This window comes from Astyanax mexicanus, chromosome 10, assembly GCF_023375975.1.
Source record: "Astyanax mexicanus isolate ESR-SI-001 chromosome 10, AstMex3_surface, whole genome shotgun sequence".
NCBI lineage: Eukaryota > Metazoa > Chordata > Actinopteri > Characiformes > Acestrorhamphidae > Astyanax > Astyanax mexicanus.
The window spans coordinates 23,129,495-23,151,137 of NC_064417.1; the positions used below are offsets into that span (position 1 = coordinate 23,129,495).

General features: G+C 37.7%; 1 protein-coding gene across 3 annotated transcripts in view; it reads left to right on the forward strand.

Annotated features, from left to right (window-relative positions):
* The window catches only part of slc43a1a (solute carrier family 43 member 1a), a 29,559-nt gene extending 9,368 nt beyond the window's left edge, over positions 1-20,191 (forward strand). For all 3 annotated transcript variants that reach the window (XM_049484169.1, XM_022683506.2, XM_022683507.2), the window contains 12 exons: positions 910-965; positions 1,276-1,352; positions 5,191-5,283; positions 7,534-7,667; positions 8,510-8,628; positions 10,937-11,089; positions 11,228-11,260; positions 11,448-11,580; positions 12,072-12,207; positions 15,765-15,838; positions 15,991-16,114; positions 17,227-20,191. In XM_049484169.1, coding sequence (XP_049340126.1) covers positions 910-965; positions 1,276-1,352; positions 5,191-5,283; positions 7,534-7,667; positions 8,510-8,628; positions 10,937-11,089; positions 11,228-11,260; positions 11,448-11,580; positions 12,072-12,207; positions 15,765-15,838; positions 15,991-16,114; positions 17,227-17,430 — 1,336 coding nt within the window. In that variant the 3' untranslated portion in view covers positions 17,431-20,191. The remainder of the gene's footprint in view (positions 1-909; positions 966-1,275; positions 1,353-5,190; positions 5,284-7,533; positions 7,668-8,509; positions 8,629-10,936; positions 11,090-11,227; positions 11,261-11,447; positions 11,581-12,071; positions 12,208-15,764; positions 15,839-15,990; positions 16,115-17,226) is intronic.
* Positions 20,192-21,643: the final 1,452 nt, after the last annotated feature.

Consider the following 21,643-nt stretch of genomic DNA (forward strand, 5'->3'; position numbering starts at 1 on the left):
GCACATACATAATCTGATATGCCATGGAAAATAAGAACACTGAGCATTTTACTTGTATATCAAGCAAGTTGTAGCATGATGTGCAGGGTTTGACTATTGCACATGCACACATTGCAGTAGCAAATTCTGAAACGCTATTTTTGTGCATTTATGCATGCTTGGACTTTTTGTAAATATATAGAAAGTGTTTAAAAGTGACTCAGAGAGAAGAAAGCTGAACAAAAACGACCATCAAACTGGTTGACTAAAGTGGGGGATGGGATGGGGGGGGTTGTTTCTGTCTGAGGTAAAACATCACAGAGAGCTCCAGACAGCCCTGAAGCACTATATCAAGAAATCTCTGCCTCCTTTAACTGAAATTTGTCTTTGTAGTTTCAAGTTCCTGTTGAATAATTGCTTTGCTGCTTTCCAGTTTGTTACTAGAGCAAATGGGGTCAGTTTGGAGGGGTGTGTCTGTGGGTGTGTGGCTGATAAGGTTCTATGCATATCTATACTGTGTATACTAAGCCAGTCTTCTGTTATACAGTTCATACATTTTCATCAAGTGAAGAGTTTTAAAGTCATTGTAACATTACATTCCAATGTACTGTAGATTTATTATCATAGAACATTACTCACACGTATATTAAACAGCCCTTAGTTTTTTCAACAGTAAATAAATAACATGACCTTTTTCTCAAACCATCAAAATGTGTCCCCTTCAAGTGGTGCTTTATTGTAACTCACTTTTTATTGGACTACTCTTTATGTTATTTTGAGCATTCTAGTCGGTTGCATCATTTAAAGAAACTATAATGTAGTAGATTTGGCTGTGCATTAGAGGTTTAATTAATCACAAGGGACGAAATCACAATTTGTATCACTGATACCTCTTTCTCTTTTTCCCTATGCCTCTCTTTCTCGGTTTAGTGCATGTTTTGCCTGCTCCTGTGCAATGATGTCTGTGTCAGCATATCATCCCAACGGTAAGTCAACATACACATGTACATAAATAATTACTAATAACAACATTTGATAACACTTGTAATTTGATAGTACACCTTATAAAACAGCGCAAAAAATATGTTCAGTCTAACACACACAAATGTGTGTAAATGTGGTGTGTTCATACTGAGATAATACTGGTGGCAGGATAACATGTTTTGATTGGTTAATGTTTGCCAAAATAAAAATTTAATTTTAGTATTATCTGAATATACCAAACAATATATGGAACTGTGTGCACTCTGTGTTTAACCATTTCCTCTTTGTTCTTTCTCTGTTTTTTATTTCCAGTCCTCTCTGCCCTCATCTTCCCCTCTTTGTCGCTTAATGGGTTCGGAGGAATCTGTCTGACCTTCACTTCTCTCACGGTAGGAAACTGGAGGGGAGAGAGGGACGGCAGTGGGGATACTGAAGTGTTTTGTTGTGACGTTTTTATTGGCAGACTAACACGAGTTCAGTAATGACTGGTATGAGAGGTGTGTGTTTGTGTCACGGCAAGGAGAATGTATTAGAATGGGCAGAGATGACTAAGCAGGGAAATTTGGTTCCACCAATCACAAGCAGAAGTTCTTACACACCCCCACCCACACCCATTCTCCTTTGCCTAAAAAGAGACAAGGACACACACCAGTCTTTATTGTTCCCACACTGTACACACTGTGTACTACAATACAACTGGCTGTAAATTGGCCTGTTTTTTATTTTCAAAAGGCACATTTTGTATTTAAGAAAACTACGACTTACAATATACGTGTGTGTGTCTATATCACCCACCCCTAACATCTTATGAATGCATGCACACACACTTGCCTCACACAAATGCCTCATCACTGGAAAAACATGCGGCACACACGTGCACGGAACACCTTGTGCACGGACCCCTCTGGTCCGGTGATGGTCATATGGGTTAGTACCAGCATGGAGAGATTTATACTGTGCTATTTTGTTATTGAAAGAAGGTCATACCCGTCACACATACTTGCTCATGGTTTTCTTCCAGTTGTTTTGCCCCCTGATACAGTCCAATATAAGAATCCTAAGATGAGTTGCTTATAGATACTGTAAAATCATTAATACAACAGATGATAAACTATGTGGACAGCTGGTAAAATTATTAGTACTTCCATAATAGTTTAATATAGTTTCCAATATATAGTTGGTTTTTATGCTCTACTGTAACGGGATGTGCCATATCGTATCGTACACAATTGAAATGAAATAAAATGCTTAGTGTATTCACTTTTTGTATTTACTTTGTACTATTATTAGTTTGTACTTAATCAAGGTCTTGATAAGTTATGTTTTTCTACTGAATGTATGATATACTAAATGTCATACTAAATAAAACTAATGCATGTTTTGTCGCAGTAGTATGTTATTGAATATAATCAAAAAAATACAAATGGAAAATGTTTGTGATATCTTTAAAAATATTATCACCAAAAATATAAAAATACCCTAAAATATTGTGACATTATTTTAGGTCCATATCGCTCACCACTACACTTGTAATTTGTTTCCACACTGCAGACTATAAACTGTTCTGTTAGCCCACAGCGGTGAAGATCATTCTCAGAGGGTGTGAAAAATGTCCAGTAATGACATCTTGGACACTGTGGTAAAAACAAAGAACTGGAAATGGATTAAGGTTAAAATAGAGATGCCCGTATATCATAATATGTCTGGATTAGAATCGGGATAAAATTGGGACCTGCCTTAAATTACAATACAATGGCACAACCGCTGCATTTGACTTGTTTAGGCCGGGCGGCACGGTGGCGCAGTGGGTAGCACTTCCGCCTCACAGCAAGACGGCCTGGGTTCGATTCCCGGCTGGGGCGACCCGGGTCTTTCTGTGTGGAGTTTGCACGTTCTCCCCGTGTCTGCGTGGGTTTCCTCCGGGTTCTCCGGTTTCCCCCCACAGTCCAAAGACGGCACGTTCAGGCTAATTGGAACTTGGTTGGAAATTGCCCCTTAGGTGTGAGTGTGTGAGTGAATGTGTCTGTACTGTTACCGACCTACGAGTCCTCTTCTGAGGACGAGATCATAGAACCTTGTGAATAGACGTTACCTTTCCTGCCACGAAATAGCTGACGAGCTGATGTGGCGTTAAACTCGACTAACCTGACCTGACCTGACTTGTTTAGGCCAGTAAACACACAATAGGGAATGGGATGGTGAACGCCTTTACAGAGCAGTGGTTAAAGGCACAGTTTGGGTTGTGTGCCTTACTGAAGTGTTTCCCAGCCATGACCCAGATTTGAACCAGCAACCTTCTGGTTTTAAATGTGCTTCTCTAAGCTTTAGGCCACAGTTGACCCCAAACAGCATCACAGACCTCTTGTGGGTTGTGTCTACTGCTCTACTTAACCTTGATCCTGAGTCAGGCTGTTGGATTGTGCTGAATTTGTTGAGCTTCTGGGCTGACTACAGGAAATGCCCTCAGTGGCCTCTGGTGTGTGTGTGTTTGGGTGTGCTGTTTTGTGTGTGCGCGCACAGAAGAAATTGCAAATCTGGAAACATTGCTAGTTAGACAGTTGCTGTTGCTCCTCTCACACTGGCTGACATTACCTGATGGTCAGTCTCATTGTCATGGTTACACTAAGCGACACTACACATGCGTGTCATGTTTGATCGGATTACTTGTAGCGTGCGTATAAACAGAGAATGTACATATAAACACCTCAGCCAGGTTCTAGAATCGGAATGAATTAATTCGGATTACACACTTGTACCGAGTAGTTGGCCCACCTTGTAGATAAAGTAAAGTCAGAGACAGAAGCTCTGAATCTATTTTGCTGAACAGTTTGTGTTGGTCATCCTCAAGTCCTTCATCAGTGTTGCAGAACACTGAGCACACAGAACGTTACTCACATGATGCTGAGGGTTGGATATTTCTGTTTTTTGGCACTAAGGATAGTAGCTGGAACTGTCACATGGTTATGCAACAATGAACTGAAGTGTGAGAGTACACATGCTAGTACTGCCATGTGCAGTTGTGTCACATTCTTGAACTCGCGTTTATGTTTGCTTGAACCGCAAAACGAACGTGAGAATATTCCTCTTCCAAGAACTTTGTGTGTCAGCGGCTTTATACACAGAGGCCAGCAGGAACCTGTTCACACCCTCTTGCTGCTAGTTTATCACCTTGTTGTTATTTGACACAGTGGTCTGAAGCTCCATGCTTGTGCGATTTCCACAGAAAAGAGATGGCAGAGCAAACCTAACACGGTACAGGTAGACTCCAGTGGAATCTTAAAAAGGTTTCTTAAACTGTGCAAATCAAAGTTAGCCCTCCTAGACTAGAGTTGTTTGAGTGACCATTAATAAATGCAATATTGTAGCATAATAACACAATAATATTGTACAAAAACAAATATATCTATTTTAAACATTGTAACCATTAATGTCCTCATACTTCTATTCATTCTTTACATTGGCATGGATTTTAGGCAATGCATAAACTGGAGGGCAGTTCTGAGACACAATATTATGAACATATGGAATGTTGCCATGTTTCCGTGGTGGTGGTGGTGGTGGTTTCGGTGGGATGGGTAACTAAGTAAAGCAAAGTAAACAAAACTATAATCTCTTAAAAAAAATATTTTGAAGTCAAACAAGCGCTCGATGTTAATATACACAGTTTTCTCCCCCGAAAAATGTTTATTTAGGTGAGTAAAGTGCTTCAGTTTATTTACAGTAAGCTTAGATTTCCAGATCTCAGGGCTACACAGAGGAACCCTGAGTGTTCCGGTAAGCCATGGTGAAATTAGCTAGCTGTTTGTCCCACGTAACTTGTTTTAACACAGTAAATGTGCAGACTACAGTCCGAGATTTTTACCTTTGCAGAGCAAAAGTGCTAGTGCTTAGGGCAGTTAGCGGCTAATGCCAATGTTGCTTCAGCAGTGCTAGGAGAACTTAGCAGCAGGCTACACTCTGATATACTCACCTCTTAGCTCGGTAATGCTAATGCTGCTCCAGCCATGGTGCTGGAGAACTAAACTGAAACTCCTGTATATCTCCTGTGGCTTTACTGCACCTTACACTGTACCTGACTGGTAAAATTCATACATAAGGCTCACCGGATTATAGGGCACACTGGATTATAAGGCACACTGACAATTTTTGTCCCTTTTTTATAGTGGAAAAATATGTATACCTAATTCAGTTCTAATATAAATGCTTTTTCTGTTCTATCTCTTGCAGTTGCCCAACATGTTTGGAAGTCTTAGTTCTACAGTGATGTCACTGATGATTGGATCATATGCATCGTCTGCTGTTACCTTCCCTGGAGTCAAGGTATGAATTTAATGAGCTGTGTACGTATGTTTAATTATAATATATTATTCATTCACCGGATTAATTCTTATAATATTAATTAATATTCTCAAAATGGGAAATATTATATTTCACTTGCTAATGTATATTTTACCAATGTACAGATCAGCCACAACATTAGTACCACTGACATATGCCACAGTGGATGCATTTAATCCATGTTTTTCACTTCACGTGTTGGGATGCCACATGTTAGGCAGCAAATAAACAGTCAGTTCTTAACGCTGATCTATTGAAAGCTTCAAAAATGGTTAAGCATAAGAATCTGAATCACTCTGACAAGAACCAAGCTGTAATAGATACATGATTGGGTCAGAATATCTCTAGAACATCAGACAGGTCTAGTGGGATGATTTCAGTAGACTTAAATGATCTGCTGCTAATGTTAGTCTTGGTGCAGATACCACTGGACACCTTCAGAGGTCCTGTGGAGTTCATTTCTCGAATGGTAAAATTTTCTGTAGCAACACGAGGCAGCCGACGCAGAAATCACATCTACATTCAATGCAGGAGGCCCCACATGCATACCTCACAGGTCCGTGTGGAGTTCTTTAGCTTCCATGATATATACATGGTACACTAGTCATGGGACATTGACACTTGGCATGTCAGTGTAGAATAACAACACCACTGTGCCCAATAATATGTTCTCTCTTAATTTAGCTTAAAAAAGGCAGCTGGTCTAACAGATACCACATGATAATTAAGGAGGAATGTGTGTGAGCACGAGAATGTGTTCTGACAAGTACCAGAAAACAGCGTCTCGTAACTGCATTGTCTCGTAACTGCAAGGTCTCGTAACTATTGCATCAGAAATGAGGTTAACATGGTTTATATTAGGAATCATAGAGAAGCATTAAAGTGTTTACTGTCTTTTTGATTGCCAGTTTTCCAGCATGGGTGGCAATATGCCAAAACTATCAACTACCATTCCAACATGTATTAAAACATTTTGATGGGCCTTACATCCGGTTAAAAAGAGCTGATTATGTTCTTTAAGCACTGATGAGACCCACAGTATGTTTACAACAGCTTAGTGTGTATCATGAGGATAAAATGTACACAAAATGTATATTTCTCCAATACTACTTGCACTAAATGAGTAGTATTGGGACACCTACATTCAAATGACTGGACTTAAATGTCAAAATATCAATGATAAAAATAAACAAAAATATTTTTTTAATACATCCAGTTAGAAATCCATAGGCGTTACTGTAGAGTTGATCTAGAGTAGAGTTTTCAGCTCCTAACAGCAGGTGTGGAGTTCTGCAGTTACAGATCACTAGAGCGTTGTACACCTTTTTTTTTTTTTTTTTGCACTTTGCTCCTTATCACTCGCTTGGACACCCCAACTGTAACTTTTTGTGGCTGAGTTTTTGTGGTTCCTAAAAGCTTCTGCTTTAATAATAATAATAATAATAATAATAATAATAGTAATGAGCACTCTCAGCTGATGGTGGATTTTACCTGCTGACTTGTTGCAGTCGTATCATCCTATTACACACAGTACCTGCTAGTTTTCTGCTAATTTTAAATAATTCATTTAAAATTACAAATCATTTTTGTTGGTTTTAAATCAGACTTCTTAGGGTTAAACAAATGGATATATGTGGATGGATGAGTGCCACAAAAACAAGATATATATCTCTGGACAAAATTAAAAGATCACTTAGTTTCTGATTCAGTTTCTCTGATCTGGTATATGTTTGAGTAAAATGAACATTGTTTTATTCTATAAATTATAGAAAGCATTTTCCCCAAATTCCAAATAAAAATATATTCATTTTTGCATTTATCTGCAGAAAATGAGAAATGGCTGAAATATCAAAAAAGATGTAGAGGTTTCAGACCTCAAATAATGCAAAGAAAACAAGTTCATATTAATAAAGCTTTAAGAGTTCAGAAATCAATATTTGGTGGAATAACCCTGTTTTTTAATCAGAGTTTTTATGCATCTTGACATGTTCCCCTCCACCAGTCTTAAACACTGATTTTGGATAACTTTATGCCACTCCTGGCGCAAAAATTCAATCAGTTCAGCTTGGTTTGATGGCTTGTGATCATCCATCTTCCTCTTGATTATTTTCCAGATGTTTTTAATTTGGTAAAACCGAAGAAACTCATCATTAAGCGGTCTCTTATTTTTTTCCAGAGCTGTATTTTCTATCAACATTTTTACACTCTAACTGTCTTTCTTTTCTTTTTCAGCTTATTCATGATGCTGGTGTGTCGTTCAGTGTGATCATGTGGGTCTGGGCAGGCCTGGCTCTTCTGGTCTTCCTCAACTGCTTCCTGAATTGGCCAGTGGAGTCTTTCCCCACACCAGAGGAGATGGAAGAGATGTCAGTGTAAACCCGTATATCATCTATCATATCATGAGTCACACTAAATGCCATGCTAAGTAGTTTCTCTTAATGTGAAATGTTAATTTAAAACAGGAAGTAATTAAACCACTGCCGCCCAGGTGACACTCCTAGTATGCACATGACTGATGTTTTAAACATCCAGAAATCATTCATGACACCACAATATCCGTGAATTCCAGTAATATTTTGATTACTGTATTCGAATAAGGAAAAGAAAATCTTTGGACAAAATGAAAACATTTTTGGGGATTGAACTTTAGATTTGTTATATGAAATGGTTTATTTTATACATAATTATATACTTTAACAGTGCAGACAGTAATATTACAAACTGTTACCAACATATACTTTTGAAATTCTGGATAATAATCTTACTATTACTACAGTCTCTATTCTACACAACTTCTTTAAAATGAACATAACTGGGTTCATTATTCTAGACAACAGTGCTTCCAAATGGACTTTTCATGCAGTTGCTTAGAATTAACATTTTACCTGACTAAAACAACATGCCTAACTTTTGTGATTTCATACTTTCATGTTACTTTGTAGAAGCAAAAATATTGTAGGTGCTTGAATTCCATTATTTTCTTACAAACTATATAAGTCTTTTATTGGCTCCAGTGCAAAACTACTGTCTTTATAATTCAATTACCAATACTTTTTGGTTAATGAGAAATTGGGATTTTTTTTTCTTTTTCATTCAACCACTCTGTTAACTCAGACTGTACTCAGAACCTTCTTTAAATACAGAAAAGTATGAGTATTTTTTTATGCAGTGCATTATTTTTTTTTTAATCCATCCTTCTCTCTTTCAGGCAGAAGATGGGTGCAGGTGATGAGTCACAAAAACACACTCTGGCCTCAAGAGAGAAAATGGAAGGTCAGGTGAACTACTCCACTGATAAGCTGACTGATGCTACCCAGAACACACCACGTGAGTTACCCACAGCAACATACACACCCCCATGGCACGGCTACCATATTTTTCGCACTATAAGGTGCACCGCATTGTAAGGTGCACCGTATAATAAGGCGCGATATCAACGAACTTCTATTTTCTGATCTATTTTCATACATAAGGCACACCGTATTATAAGGCACATTTTAAGAGACACTAGTAAGGAACTTCTAATTCAGAAGGTCTTGCCGCTGGGTGGTGATGGGGGTTGCTTAGCTAAGTAAACAAAAATGTAATAATAAAAACATTTTCTTTTAAAATCAAATGAGTGCTTGTGGATGTTAATCTACACAGATTTCTCTCCTGAGAACTGTTTATTTGGATGAGTAAAGCACTTGTATATATTAACAGTAATCTTAATGTTCCAAATTGTCTCCAGCACTAAGGCTGGAGCGTTAGCTGGAGCATTAGCAGCAGCGGCTAACCGCACGAGTGTTCCAGTAAGCCAAGGCGGTATTAGCTAGCGGTTCATACCACGTAGCTTGTTTTAACACAATAAATGGGCACACTACAGTCTGATATACAAACCTCTGAGCGGCGAAAGAGCTAGTGTGGTTGGCGGGTAATGCTAATGCTACTCTTTACAACCTGACTGGTAAAATTCATACATTCATACAAGGCACACAAATAAAAAAGGCGAAATGACAATTTTTGGGAAGAGGGTTTTAAGTGCACCTTATAGTGATAAAAATATGTTATATGCATGTCATCAACATGGTAATTAGGGCTTTGTATGAATATTACAATATATTTCTTAATATTCTGGTCGATACAGTATAATTTTGTATCAATGTGAACAATATAAAATGCACTTCCTGAGGTATACATGCATCATGGACTAATGTAGCCAATCTGCACAAGAATTCTGTGTTCTGCTATAGCTGCTCCGCAGTACTGTGAACTGATGGCATCACCATTCAATAAACATCAGTTCATTTAACAAATACTGTAAATAATGAACATTAAAACATTGGAAATACAACAATGTCCTAGTTGTAGTGCAAAACAGACTTTACTTGCACTTTAGAGAAGAAACCTTTTTTCTGTGTAGATTTTTATAGGAGCATAGAGAAACAGAATTGCGGCTGGTGTGAAAATTCTCAACTACAGCGCAACCACATGTAGGATCATCAGATCTGGATGACTAATACACAAGCATCCAGATCGGATCCCAGGTGAAGTTAGGCTGTCGTTTGATGAGTTAGATTAGATTTCTGTAGCACATGAACAAGGGTAGAGGGAGCAGTGCCATGTAGGTCAGAGGGCCACTGAGTTCACCTAATCTAATGAAGTTCTTCAGTGGATGAGACAATGACATAACTGTGTCGGCCTTGTCTCTGTTTTACCAGGTATTTCTTCAGGGGACAAAAAAAGACAGACCTGGTACTTAAACCAGGCTTAATAATGTCTGAATTCCAAACGTTATTGGCTACTTTTCATTTTCAGCTCCGCTCCTTCAGGCTTCCATATAACGGCCAACAGCGTTCACTTAAGAGTCAGATAAATGCAGAAATCCCCATGCATGCAGCTGTAGCTGAAAATTGATATGGTTTTATAAAATGACATTCCCAGTGGGGGCCGGACATTAGCATTCAAACATTTTCCTGATGTTTGAAGCACTGAAGATTAGGGATAGTACATTCTGAATCATTTTAATATGAAAGCGTTAGTGCTTATTTTATTTTATTTTATTTCTTTACCAGGTAAAATGCCCATTAATTCACATTTTCAGTTTCCATATCCGTGTGAATGTGCCATAGTTAGCTAATGAGCAAATTTAATAAACTGCAAGCTGTCTGTGTCTCATTGCTGCCTGTCGCCCAGTGTCGCTCGCTCTCTTTGAAAATGAATGAGTTCCGGCTGCTTTGTCGCTTGCGTTCAATGTGGGTGCACAGTAAAGCGCTGACTCAGTTTTCGATAGGTCCGCATCTCTGACGCGAGACAATGTGGGGGTGGGGCTGCATTGTTTAGTATCGCAATATATATCAACGAAAAAAAACACTGCAGTGTAAAATCTGTCCAATATAGTGCAGCCCGATTACTGTAGTACTAGGAAGGGTCAACCAGCCATTTAATATCTAGTCCAATAGTGGTCCTTTAAGTAGAATACGGACTGATGAATGGCAGATGAGTTTAAGTCATATACCTACAAAGTGTACCTATACACTCCTTAAAGATAAAGGAGCTAAAAAGGTTTTTTTTTTTTTAACAGAGTGCAGATATGTGAAGATGGCCTGATGCTTGCTAATATTTTAACATGCATTCAATCCTCTCTCTCACACAGACTCCGTTCCATTTAGACGCTCAGTGTTTTCTCCCATCTTCCTCTGGAGTCTGATTACAATGGGGATGTCTCAACTGCGTATCATCTTCTTCATGGGAGCCATGAACAAGATTTTGGAGTTCATGGTCACGCATGGCAAAACTGACCTTAAGTGTACACACAACATCTCAACATATGTCCATATTTCTCCAGCATTTGTGTCTGTGTACAAGGCTTGTGTAAAAATATATCTGTTTTCTGTTCTGATGCTTTGGGTCCTTTGAGTCATGTACTTTTTTTTTTCTTTTGCAGCCTCTTCTGAGCTTGGGGAGGCTGAGAAGAAAGGTGAGGCATATGCAAGTTACATCACTTTTATGGGGAAAAGTAAAACCATCAAAAACAATTCCCCAACTCAATAGCTAGCTTTAAAAGTATTTGGGCACTAGCATGTTCTAAATTTAAAATAAATACATATTTAAAGCATCCATCGCTGTCTTTTTTTACATGTACTGATTTGCACCTGTTTCTCCAGTGAGCTTCTACTCGTCCATCTTCGGGACACTGCAGCTCCTGTGCCTGCTCACCTGCCCTCTGATTGGCTACATTATGGACTGGAAAATGAAGGAGTGTGAGGAGGAAACTGGTCCTGCCAAGGGAGACCAACTGTAAGATACACACACACACACACGTATATATGGATGTTTATTAGTGAATTTCACTGGTCATTTTATCTTAAACACCTAACATACACACTATATGTCCATATGTTTAAGGACACCCCTTCTAATGATGATTTTAGATATTTTGCAAATACACATTGTCTAGTCTCTGTAGAAAAGAATTGACAATCCAACAGGACAATCAAACAAACATTTTGTACTGCCTTTGGGATGAGTTAGGAATAAGGTGGGGTGTTAATCATCCAACAACTAAGCTTACAAATGCTCATATTGCTGAATGCTATCAAATCCTCACAGCAATGCTACAATATTTTATGGTATACATTTTGGTTACATAAAGAGATAAGGAACCTTTAAATTGTGATATGATACAATAGCAGAGCTGTATACGGTTGGCTTTCCACAGAACTAAACAGATAATCTAATTTAAACCTTCCAATAAAAAACAATTCTGAATAATTGTTTGCCCCCTTCAGGCGCAGCTCTGATTCCAAACCCAAGCGTGACAGAAAGATCCAGAAAATTACAAACGCCATGAGAGCCTTCATCTTCACCAACATGCTGCTCGTCCTGTTTGGCATCGTCTCGCTCATCGACAACCTACCTCTGCAGGTAAAGAGACCCACAGTGCCCAGTATCACACACTAATAACTTATACCTGGGTTGTATTATTGACATTATTTGCTCTTTATAGTACAAATAACTTAGTTTTGAATTGGTTTTGTGTATATTTTGGAAACATTGTCTGATTCCAGTAGGGCTGGCCCGAATAGCGTTTTTTGAGCTCCGGATATTCGGCACTGATTCGAAGCGAATATTCGAATATTCGTTTTTAAAAAAAGAGGTAAAAAAAAAAAAAAAAAAAGCAAATCACGGCCCCTTTAATCCACTGAAAAATGTTCAATTTGCTCTGACCGACGAGACATATTCACCCCGGATTTTTGGTGTTTTTATCCTGGATTTTTGTGTTTTCACCCCATATTTTTTCTGTGTTTTTAGCCCAGATTTCTTTGTGTTTTCATCCCGGAATTTCTGCTGCCCCACATCGAGGCTGCTGCTGCACGGTTTCTCCGCTGCGCAAGCCAGCCCAGTAAATTGCTGTTTGTGTTTTCACACTTAGGCTATTTGCTTAAAAAAACAAACAAAAAAAACGTTTGTTCAGGAAGTATTGTATATTCTTAAACATTGTTAATTATGTTAGAGGACAGTCATTGTAAACTGTACTTGGTCTATTTCGGTTAAAGGATTGTGCAGGGCATAGCCGTATTACTGATTTTGTATTTTTGCACTAGGGCTATAAGCTCAATATTAAATATTTTGTTTGTTTAGAAATTATTTTATATTTTTAAACCATGTTAAATTATATTAGAGTAGAGGAAAGTCATTGTTAATGACGTTATTGTACTTGGTCTATTTCGGTTTAAGGAGGGCATAGCCGTATTACTGATTTTGTATTTTTGCACTTGGGCTATAAGCTCAATATTAAATATTTCGTTTGCTTAGAAATTATTTTACATTTTTAAACCATTTTAAATTATATAAGATAAGAGGAAATTTGTTCAGACATCATTTTTGTAGGCCAGGCTTTTGTAACCGATTTAGCCCCTACTGTTGCCACATTACCCCTTACGTTTTATTATATAAATCAGTTTCGAAGAGCCTGCATTTTTTTTATCATGTATAATAGAGGTCTGCGCGAGACAGATTTTTAAACCCACTCTTCCACGCTCCCGCGTTTCTGTCTCGTTACCGCGCCGCAAAAAAATAGCTTCTTTTAATCCCGCGCCCGCCCGCCACATACACATTTCTGCCGCTCCCGCCCCACGTTCCTAATATAAATTAAATAAACTACATTTAATGCTTCAAATTTACTTATATATTTATTAAAACAGCAGCGCTGAATAGTGTGGTCCCGTTCCTTACCCCAGTCCAAACACCATCGGTGTGTGCGTGTGTGTGTCGGTCCATCCTGCGCGTTGAGAGTTTTCTTTAGGTTTTTTTTTTTTACAATTATTACAGTTTTCTTAACTATTTATTAATTTGCTCCCGCATCGTCTGGATTAAACTCCCGCTCCAGCCAATAACAGTTCAGTTCTGTCCCGCGCGCAAGATATTCTGACGGGACCCGCGAGAACAGAAGTGGTTAGAGTGAGGTGGAACTCTGGAAAGGAGAAAAAAAACGAATATCCGAATACCAAAATTAAAAACCGAATACCTACTCAACGAACGAATATCCGAATACCCGAATATTCGGGTCCAGCCCTAGATTCCAGTAAACTGCTCCTTAACAGTTTTTTGCATTCTGTCAACTTTCAAATAAAATGTAAAAGAGCGAATTAAATTGGGTGTGGACACCAAACTTGAAGCATGAAGAAAATGCTGCTAGGTCTCGTCTCACAAATATTACATATAAAACGTCCTGACCTTTTAGCAGAATTCACTGCAGGTCCACTATGTTTCCTGGAAGTTTAACAAGCCTCAATATGGCATGAAGAATGTCCCCCAAGGGTTTTACTTGGTCACAGCTTTAGATCTGTTCAAAGTAAATTACTACATTTTAGATTGACATAGCACCTAAAAATAATGACTTTTATTTTCTCAAAAGTTTGACTGAGTATCTCAAATTAATGACTTATTTAAGTTCAAGTATTAATTAGCAATATAAAATTCAATGTAAAAATTAGAAATGTTATTTCAAAAAGCTTTTTGAGAATTGAGCAAATACAATTGTATACAGTCTTAGTTGGTTTGTGATATTATTTAGTTTTGTGTTATGTGTTAGTTATGTGTTGAAGTTTAATTAAATAATTTAATTATTGTTAAATAAATGTAATTACAATAGAATTCTATAAATAATCACGATTAATGACACTAATGAAACAGTGTTAGAAACTCTTTAGATTTGTATTATTGGTGCCAATCCCTGAAAATTGTTAACCAGAACAATATTCTGTGACTAAATTATGGATAATGGATTTTTTTTTAATAATGGTACTTAACTGTGTTTTTGGTAAGGGGACAGTAATAATTGTGTAGTGTGATTTACACCTGGCAGACTAGATACTGAAAATTCAGGGTAGTTTTACTGTATTATAATATCTCAGGCTAGTTTTTATATATTTAATTTTTTTAAGTATAATATTATGTGCTGAGTTACTGAGTTTGACTGAGCATTTTAATGGAGAAAATAAACACTAGTGTAGCTCCATATTCCACCTTCAACAATTTAAAAGAGGAATTGTGCTGTGTGTATGCATGACCGTGAAAGTGTGTGAAACAGAAAGGTAGAGAGAGAGAGAAACACTGCATAAACTATAAACTTGAGCATAACTAAAAGGTAATCTACCTTTTGAACTCAACAGTAAGCATTGCTGTGTTGTATCACTAAATAAAACTGCTAATCCATCACCAGGCTCTGTCCATGTTGTCACATAATCTACAGCTCTGGAAAAAATTGGGACTTCAGTTTCTCTGATTTTGCTATTTATAGGTATATGTTTGAGTAAAACAGTGTTGTTTTATTCTATAAACTACAGACACCATTTCTCCCGAATTCCAATTTAGGGCATTAATTTGTAGAAAATGAGAAATGGCTAAAATAACAAAAAAAAAAGATGCAGAGCTTTTAGACTTCAAATAATGCAAAGAAAACACGTTTATATTCATAAAGATTTAAGAGTTCAGAAAACAATAATAACCCTGGAATAACCCTGTTTTTTAATCAGTTTTAATACATCTTGGCATGTTCTCCTCCACCAGTCTTAAACACTGATTTTGGATAACTTTATGCCACTCCTGGTGCAAAAATTCAAGCAGTTCAGCTTAGTTTGATGGCTTGTGGTCATCAATTTTCCTCTTGATTATATTCCAGAGGTCAAAGAAACTCATCATTTTTAAGTGGTCTAATTTTTTTCCAGAGCTGTTGAGTACAAGTGGCTCCAACGATAAACTACACCCTAATGAGAATTTAGGGTGAGAGCAAAAAGAAACCAAAGAATGTCAGCATTGGCTAACAAAGTTGCCTTTCTTAAAACATATATTGAAGATAGTTTGAAGTGCTTCAAATATAGATTTGGGTTGGAATTAACTTTAAAATGACTGGATTTTACTCTTGTGCACATGTTTGATTATTTACTGTGTGATTTTAAGATTTTTATCTGTCTTTCTAGATTTTGACATTCATCTTGCACACCATGGTCCGAGGATTCATCCACTCCTGCTGTGGGGGACTGTATGCTGCTGTGTAAGTACACACACACACATTGCATTCTCTTTGCTCAATAGATCTAAAATGCACTAGGCATACATCACCCCTATCTCTGGAGCTAGAATGAACATAAATAAATAGAGCTGGAGCCGTAATCTTCTCTCCCTCGTTCTTCTCTCTTTCTCCAGCTACCCCTCGAATCACTTTGGAACTCTGACAGGGCTGCAGTCTATGATCAGTGCTGTGTTTGCTCTGCTGCAGCAGCCTCTGTTCATATTAATGTTGGGACCTCTGAAAGGAAATGTCTACTGGGTAAGACACACACACATACACAAACACACACACACATTTGGTAATGATGATAAAAAAAAACACTTGTACTAAAGTGCCTTTAGGATAAGTAATTATATTAATCCACACATCTTGGATGATTGGCTGTATTAAAACTAGGCAATTTTAAGAACCTTACATTACAGAGTGTTACTGCAGATTCTCAGATTTCATGAGAATGAGATTTTGTCAGATTCCAGAGATCACAGCTCCACTGCGCCACAGCTCAATGCTGGGAGGCTTTATTCTCCTCTAGTGCATACCTGGAATTGGGTATGGTGCCAATTGCATCTTTTTGAAATGTAAACATCTTCCACTGAGTAAAAACAAGATAAAATTCAACTTAAGCTGGAGTTACAATACATGACTTTTATCCTAAATTTTAATTCTGATGTCCAGTTGTGATTAATCTGTGCTAGTTGGTTCTAGTCTGCGGACTCTGGTGCAGCTGGAGCTGACTGTCAGAGTGAAAGTTGTGTTGTGTATGTTGAGCTTAAGCTCGAATCAGTTGCAGAAAATGAGATGTTTGATTTTTCCGACAGATACACCTCTGGAATAAAGATTAGAGACCAATTCAGTTTCTGAATGAGTTTATCCTATTTTGAGTTTATCCTATTATGTTTGAGTAAAATGAACATTGTTGTTTTATTCTATATACTACGGACATTTCTCCCAAATTCCACATAAAAATATTGTCATTTAGAGCATTTATTTGCAGAAAATGAGAAATGGCAGAGCTTTTAAATGAGATACAGAGCTTTCAGACCTCACATAATGCAAAGAAAACAAGTTCATATTCATTATGTTTTCCTCCACCAGTCTTACACACTGCTTTTGGATAACTTTATGCCACTCCTGCTGCAAAAATTCAGGCAGGTCATTCATTCAGGATGGTTTGTGATCATCCATCTTCCTCTTGATTATATTCCAGAGGTTTTTAATTTGGTAAAAATTTTAAGTGGTCTCTAAACTTTTTCCCAGAGCTGTATGTCTAAATTTTATTCGGTATCAATAGTGTCTATTAATTCTCATCCATACTGTAAGGCATTATGTTTAAAGCTAAGTGAGTAACGTTTATCTTTTCCACCAATCAGATCAATGTGGGGCTCCTGATCTTCTCATTGGCTGGCTTCCTGTTGCCCGGCTACCTGTTCTATCACCGCAGACACCTGCTGCAGGAGAAGGAAGCCCGAGACAAGGCGACGGGTCAGACTGCGCTAGAGGGTCAGGCTCTCAAACAATCAGAAGCTAACGGCTTTAACCACCACAGCAACGGCCATGTCCCGCAGGAGGCCTAGATCCAGAGAATAAAAGGACTTACGACGAGGATTTTCCTTTTTTTCCAGAATTTTTCATTTTCCACAAAAAGTGCAAAACAGCTGCCAACATGGGGAATGGGCTGTTAGTGAGGACATTGTGCACATTGTTTTAGAGAGCGGTCAGTGTTGCATTAAGCACCTTATTAGTAGCTTCACATGTTGGTGCTGGATTAGAACTTTTCACTGAAGCCATGAAATTTCATAGTTGGACTTTTTAAGATGTTACACAACTTGAGCGTTGTTCTTTTTGCTTTTAGCGTGGTTTTATGAATAGTTATGTTATGCAATCATGCAACTTCTTTTTTTTTTACCTTGTATTTATTAGTAATGTTTTTTTGTTTTTTTTAAAGAATAGTTTTGGCCGAAACTAATGCCCCTCCCCTCCCCGAGATACAGTGTTCTGTAGTCCACCAGCAGTTTTGTTTTCCCTGCAGTCGTAGCTAATGATTAAGCGCTAATGACCACATCAGAAGCTAATGGTCATGCTGTAAGCATCATAGATCGCAAAAAAAAAGAGCTCAGTCTAAGCAAACACGTAAACAAACGAAACACACGACTGTGAAGAACAGCTGTCCTAAAGCACACAAACCAAGTAACTTCACTTAACTTGACTGTAGACAAGCTACCTCAGCCAGTCAGGCATTGTCTCTCATGCTGACCCAGTCGGGCAGTTTGTCTGTGTCCTGTGTGTGTCTTCACTCACTAAAAAAAGGGTGAGTGACTGAGTGTGTTTAGGTTATAAACAGCACCTGTCAAAAGTTTGGACACGTCTCTTCTCATTCAGTGTTTTTTCTTCATTTTTATTATTTTCTACTTTGTTGATTTAATATGGAAGACATTCAGACTATAAAGGAACACATGGAATTATGCAGTCAAAGTGTTACAGACCATAATATGTTTTACACTTTACAATCTTAAAAGAGAACTCTGGTGTGAAATTGACTTTTGGTGTAGTAAAACATGATAAAGAGTAGTAACCTTTATATAGCCCAGCTCCGCTCTCCCGCAGCTTTCCGAGATCCAGTAAATTTGTGTTTTTTTTGCCCAGCACTTTGGCTTAACCACTTGCCCCTGCAGATAAATCACTTAAAAAGCTTATTAAAAAGCACTGTTTACAACCCGTAGCGTAACCTAAGTTCTGGGTGCCACCATCCTAAAGTAAAGTCTTGATCAGTACAGTGCTGGCGGTGCCTGGGGATGATGTAGGTTATGCTACAGGATATAAACAGTGTTAGTTTAATGAGCTGCTCCTGCACTTTTAAAGTTCTGAATGCCTCGTTTTAAATCTCAGAGCTCTCCGGATTCAACCAATGAGGTGTGGAGCTACTTTAAGCTGGATAACGATGTAAAAAGCGGTTTATCTGCAGGGGCAAGTGGATGCCCCGAAACGCCTGTTGTAAACAGTGCTGGGCAAAAAGCACAGAATTGCTGGATCTCAGAAAGCTGCGGGAGAGCTGAGGTGGGCTATTTAACAAAGGTTAGTACTCTTTATCATGTTTTACTAAACCAAAAGTCAATTTTACAAGCTCTCCTTTCAGATAGCAACAACGGCTGCACAATATATCATTTCAATATTGTAACGCATTTCAGTACTTAGTTGCAAAATAGTCCTATCACAGGGCGTGCAGTGTCATATAAAGCAGTTTTTTTGCGTTGTTCTCATTTTTCACTCATTTTTCTATCAATTATAAAATAGGTTATTTATCCAAATTAATTTGTTTTGGTCCAATCTTGCATAGTGCTTTGTTAATATTGTGACACAATGGATAGACTTATGAAGGGATCTTATTGGCTGCTTTTCTTTTACTCTGTGGTCCAACTCATCCCAAACACTGAATGGGAAGAGGTGTATTCAAAATTTTGACTGGTTCTGTACATTATTTTCAGTGTTTTTTTTTGTTTTTTTTTTGTCTTTTTGTCTTTTGAAAAAATATCAATGCAATCATTTCAGCAACACCAAAGACACTGATAAAATATATTAAACAGATATGCAATGTATTTTTATTTTATTTTTTTTTTGGTTCTGTACATTATTTTCAGTGTTTTTTTTTTGTCTTTTTGTCCATATGATGGGAAAAAATATCAATGCAATCATTTCAGCAACACCAAAGACACTGATAAAATATATTAAACAGATATGCAATGTATTTTTTTTTTTTTTTAGTATTGTGAAAATATGAAAATACCCAAAACAAGATAATGTTTGTAAAAAATGCTTCTGTACCAATGAATATTAGTCTTTTTTCTTTCTTTTGTACTGTTATTCACTGCATACATTATTTTCCTCCACATGTTGCGTTTTGTATCTGTGTACTATTTTTGTTATTCTAACATGTTTAAGCTTGAAACTCGTGCTGCTCTGTAAAATGCGTCAGCTCTATTTACTCATCCTATTTACTTAAGCTCGCTTTGAAGGTGTGTGTGATGTCACTGGTGGTCAAATAATTTTTCAGTGGTCAGGGGTTGAAGTGACATGTCACAGGAAGACACGCTAACCGTTCTGAGAGCTTTGTTGTTTATAGCCAAACTTCAGCTTGCATTCTGTTGCTGTGAAACCAGTGCCTTGCTTAAAAATCTACAGTATATCTGTATGAATTGTATGTGTTTCACTAAACGCACATCACTAGAGAACAGAGGTTATTGGCGGTTAAAGTTATAAACCTCTCTGTGAAGATCACAAAGCTACATGAGAATGAGACATGAGTGTGATAACATTTCCAAATAAAGACATGCACAAAAACTGTTTTGATTATTCCTACAACCACCCCCTTGTTTCTACACTCTCTACATCTTTTCAGGATGGTTTTGTAATTCTATAATTACAGACTGTAGTCCTGTATCTGTTTCACTGTATATTTTAACCTGTTTTTTCACCCTATTTGTCCAACTGCAAAATTCTGTTCCTAATTGTGAAATACAGTGGTATGAAAGAGATTGGGTATCACTAATAATTTTCATTATTTTACTTTTTAAATCATTGGTTGTCCAGATCAGCAATTCCTGTTGAATATAACATATAGCAGAAGAACATGTGATATTTGAGAAGTGACCTACAGGGACTTACATTTAGGCGTTTTGAATCAGTTTCCACTGTGAGGAACATGGTGAGTAAATGGAAGAACCACAGGCACAGTTCTAGTTAAGGCCTGAAGTAGCAGGACAAGAAAAATCTCAGATAAGCAGAGGAGATGGATGGTGGGAACAGTCATAGTCAACCCACAGATCAGCTCCAAAGACCTACAACATCATCTTGCTGCAGATGGAGTCACTGTGCATCGCTCAGCTATTTAGCGCACTTTACACAAGGAGAGGCTGTTTTGGAGAGTAAAGCAGAAGAAGCCTTTCCTGAGCACACGCCACAAACAGAGCCGCTTGAGGTATGCCTAAGCTAAAGCACATTTGGATAAGCCAGCTTCATTTTGGAATAAGGTGCTGTGGACTGATGAAACTAAAATTAAGTTATTTGGAGGGCGGTTATTTGTGCATGGCGGAAAAGAATACAGCATTCCAAGACAATAACTTGCTGCTGCCCAAAGTAATATTTGGTGGTGGTTCACCATGCTGTGGGGCTGTGTGTTCAGTGCAGGTACTGGGAATCTTGTTAAAGTTGAGACTCTGGATTTCAGTCAATATCAGCAGATTCATTCATGTACAGGAACAAGTACAACTTTCTGGAATGATCATCTCAGTCCCTATAGACCTGAATATTATTGAAAATCTGTGGTGTGATTTAAAGTGGGCTGTTCATGCTCAGAAACCATCAAACCTGACTGAACTGGAGATGTTTTGTAAAGAAGAATTGGTAACATTTCACTTAGATGGTCCATTTGATGGCCTCTTTGATGCTCAACTAACATTCAACTACATGTTTATTAAATGCAAATGAACTAAAAGGTGAAAGTAAATGATTCTTTATTGAATGTAACCCTACATTCAACTCTAATCCAAACGCTTATCTTAATATTTTAGGATTGGGTTTAGGGTTAGATTTTAGGCTTAGGTTAAGGTTAGGGTTAGGGTTAGTTGTAGGGTTACATTTTATGGTTGATTAAGGGTTAAGATTAGGGTTAGGTTCTATTTTGAATCATTTACATTCAACATAGGGTTAAGTTAAATTTAATGGCCATTCAATTCAGTGTTAGTTGAATGTCAGTTGAGCATCAACAAGACCATAAAATGGACCACCCAAGTA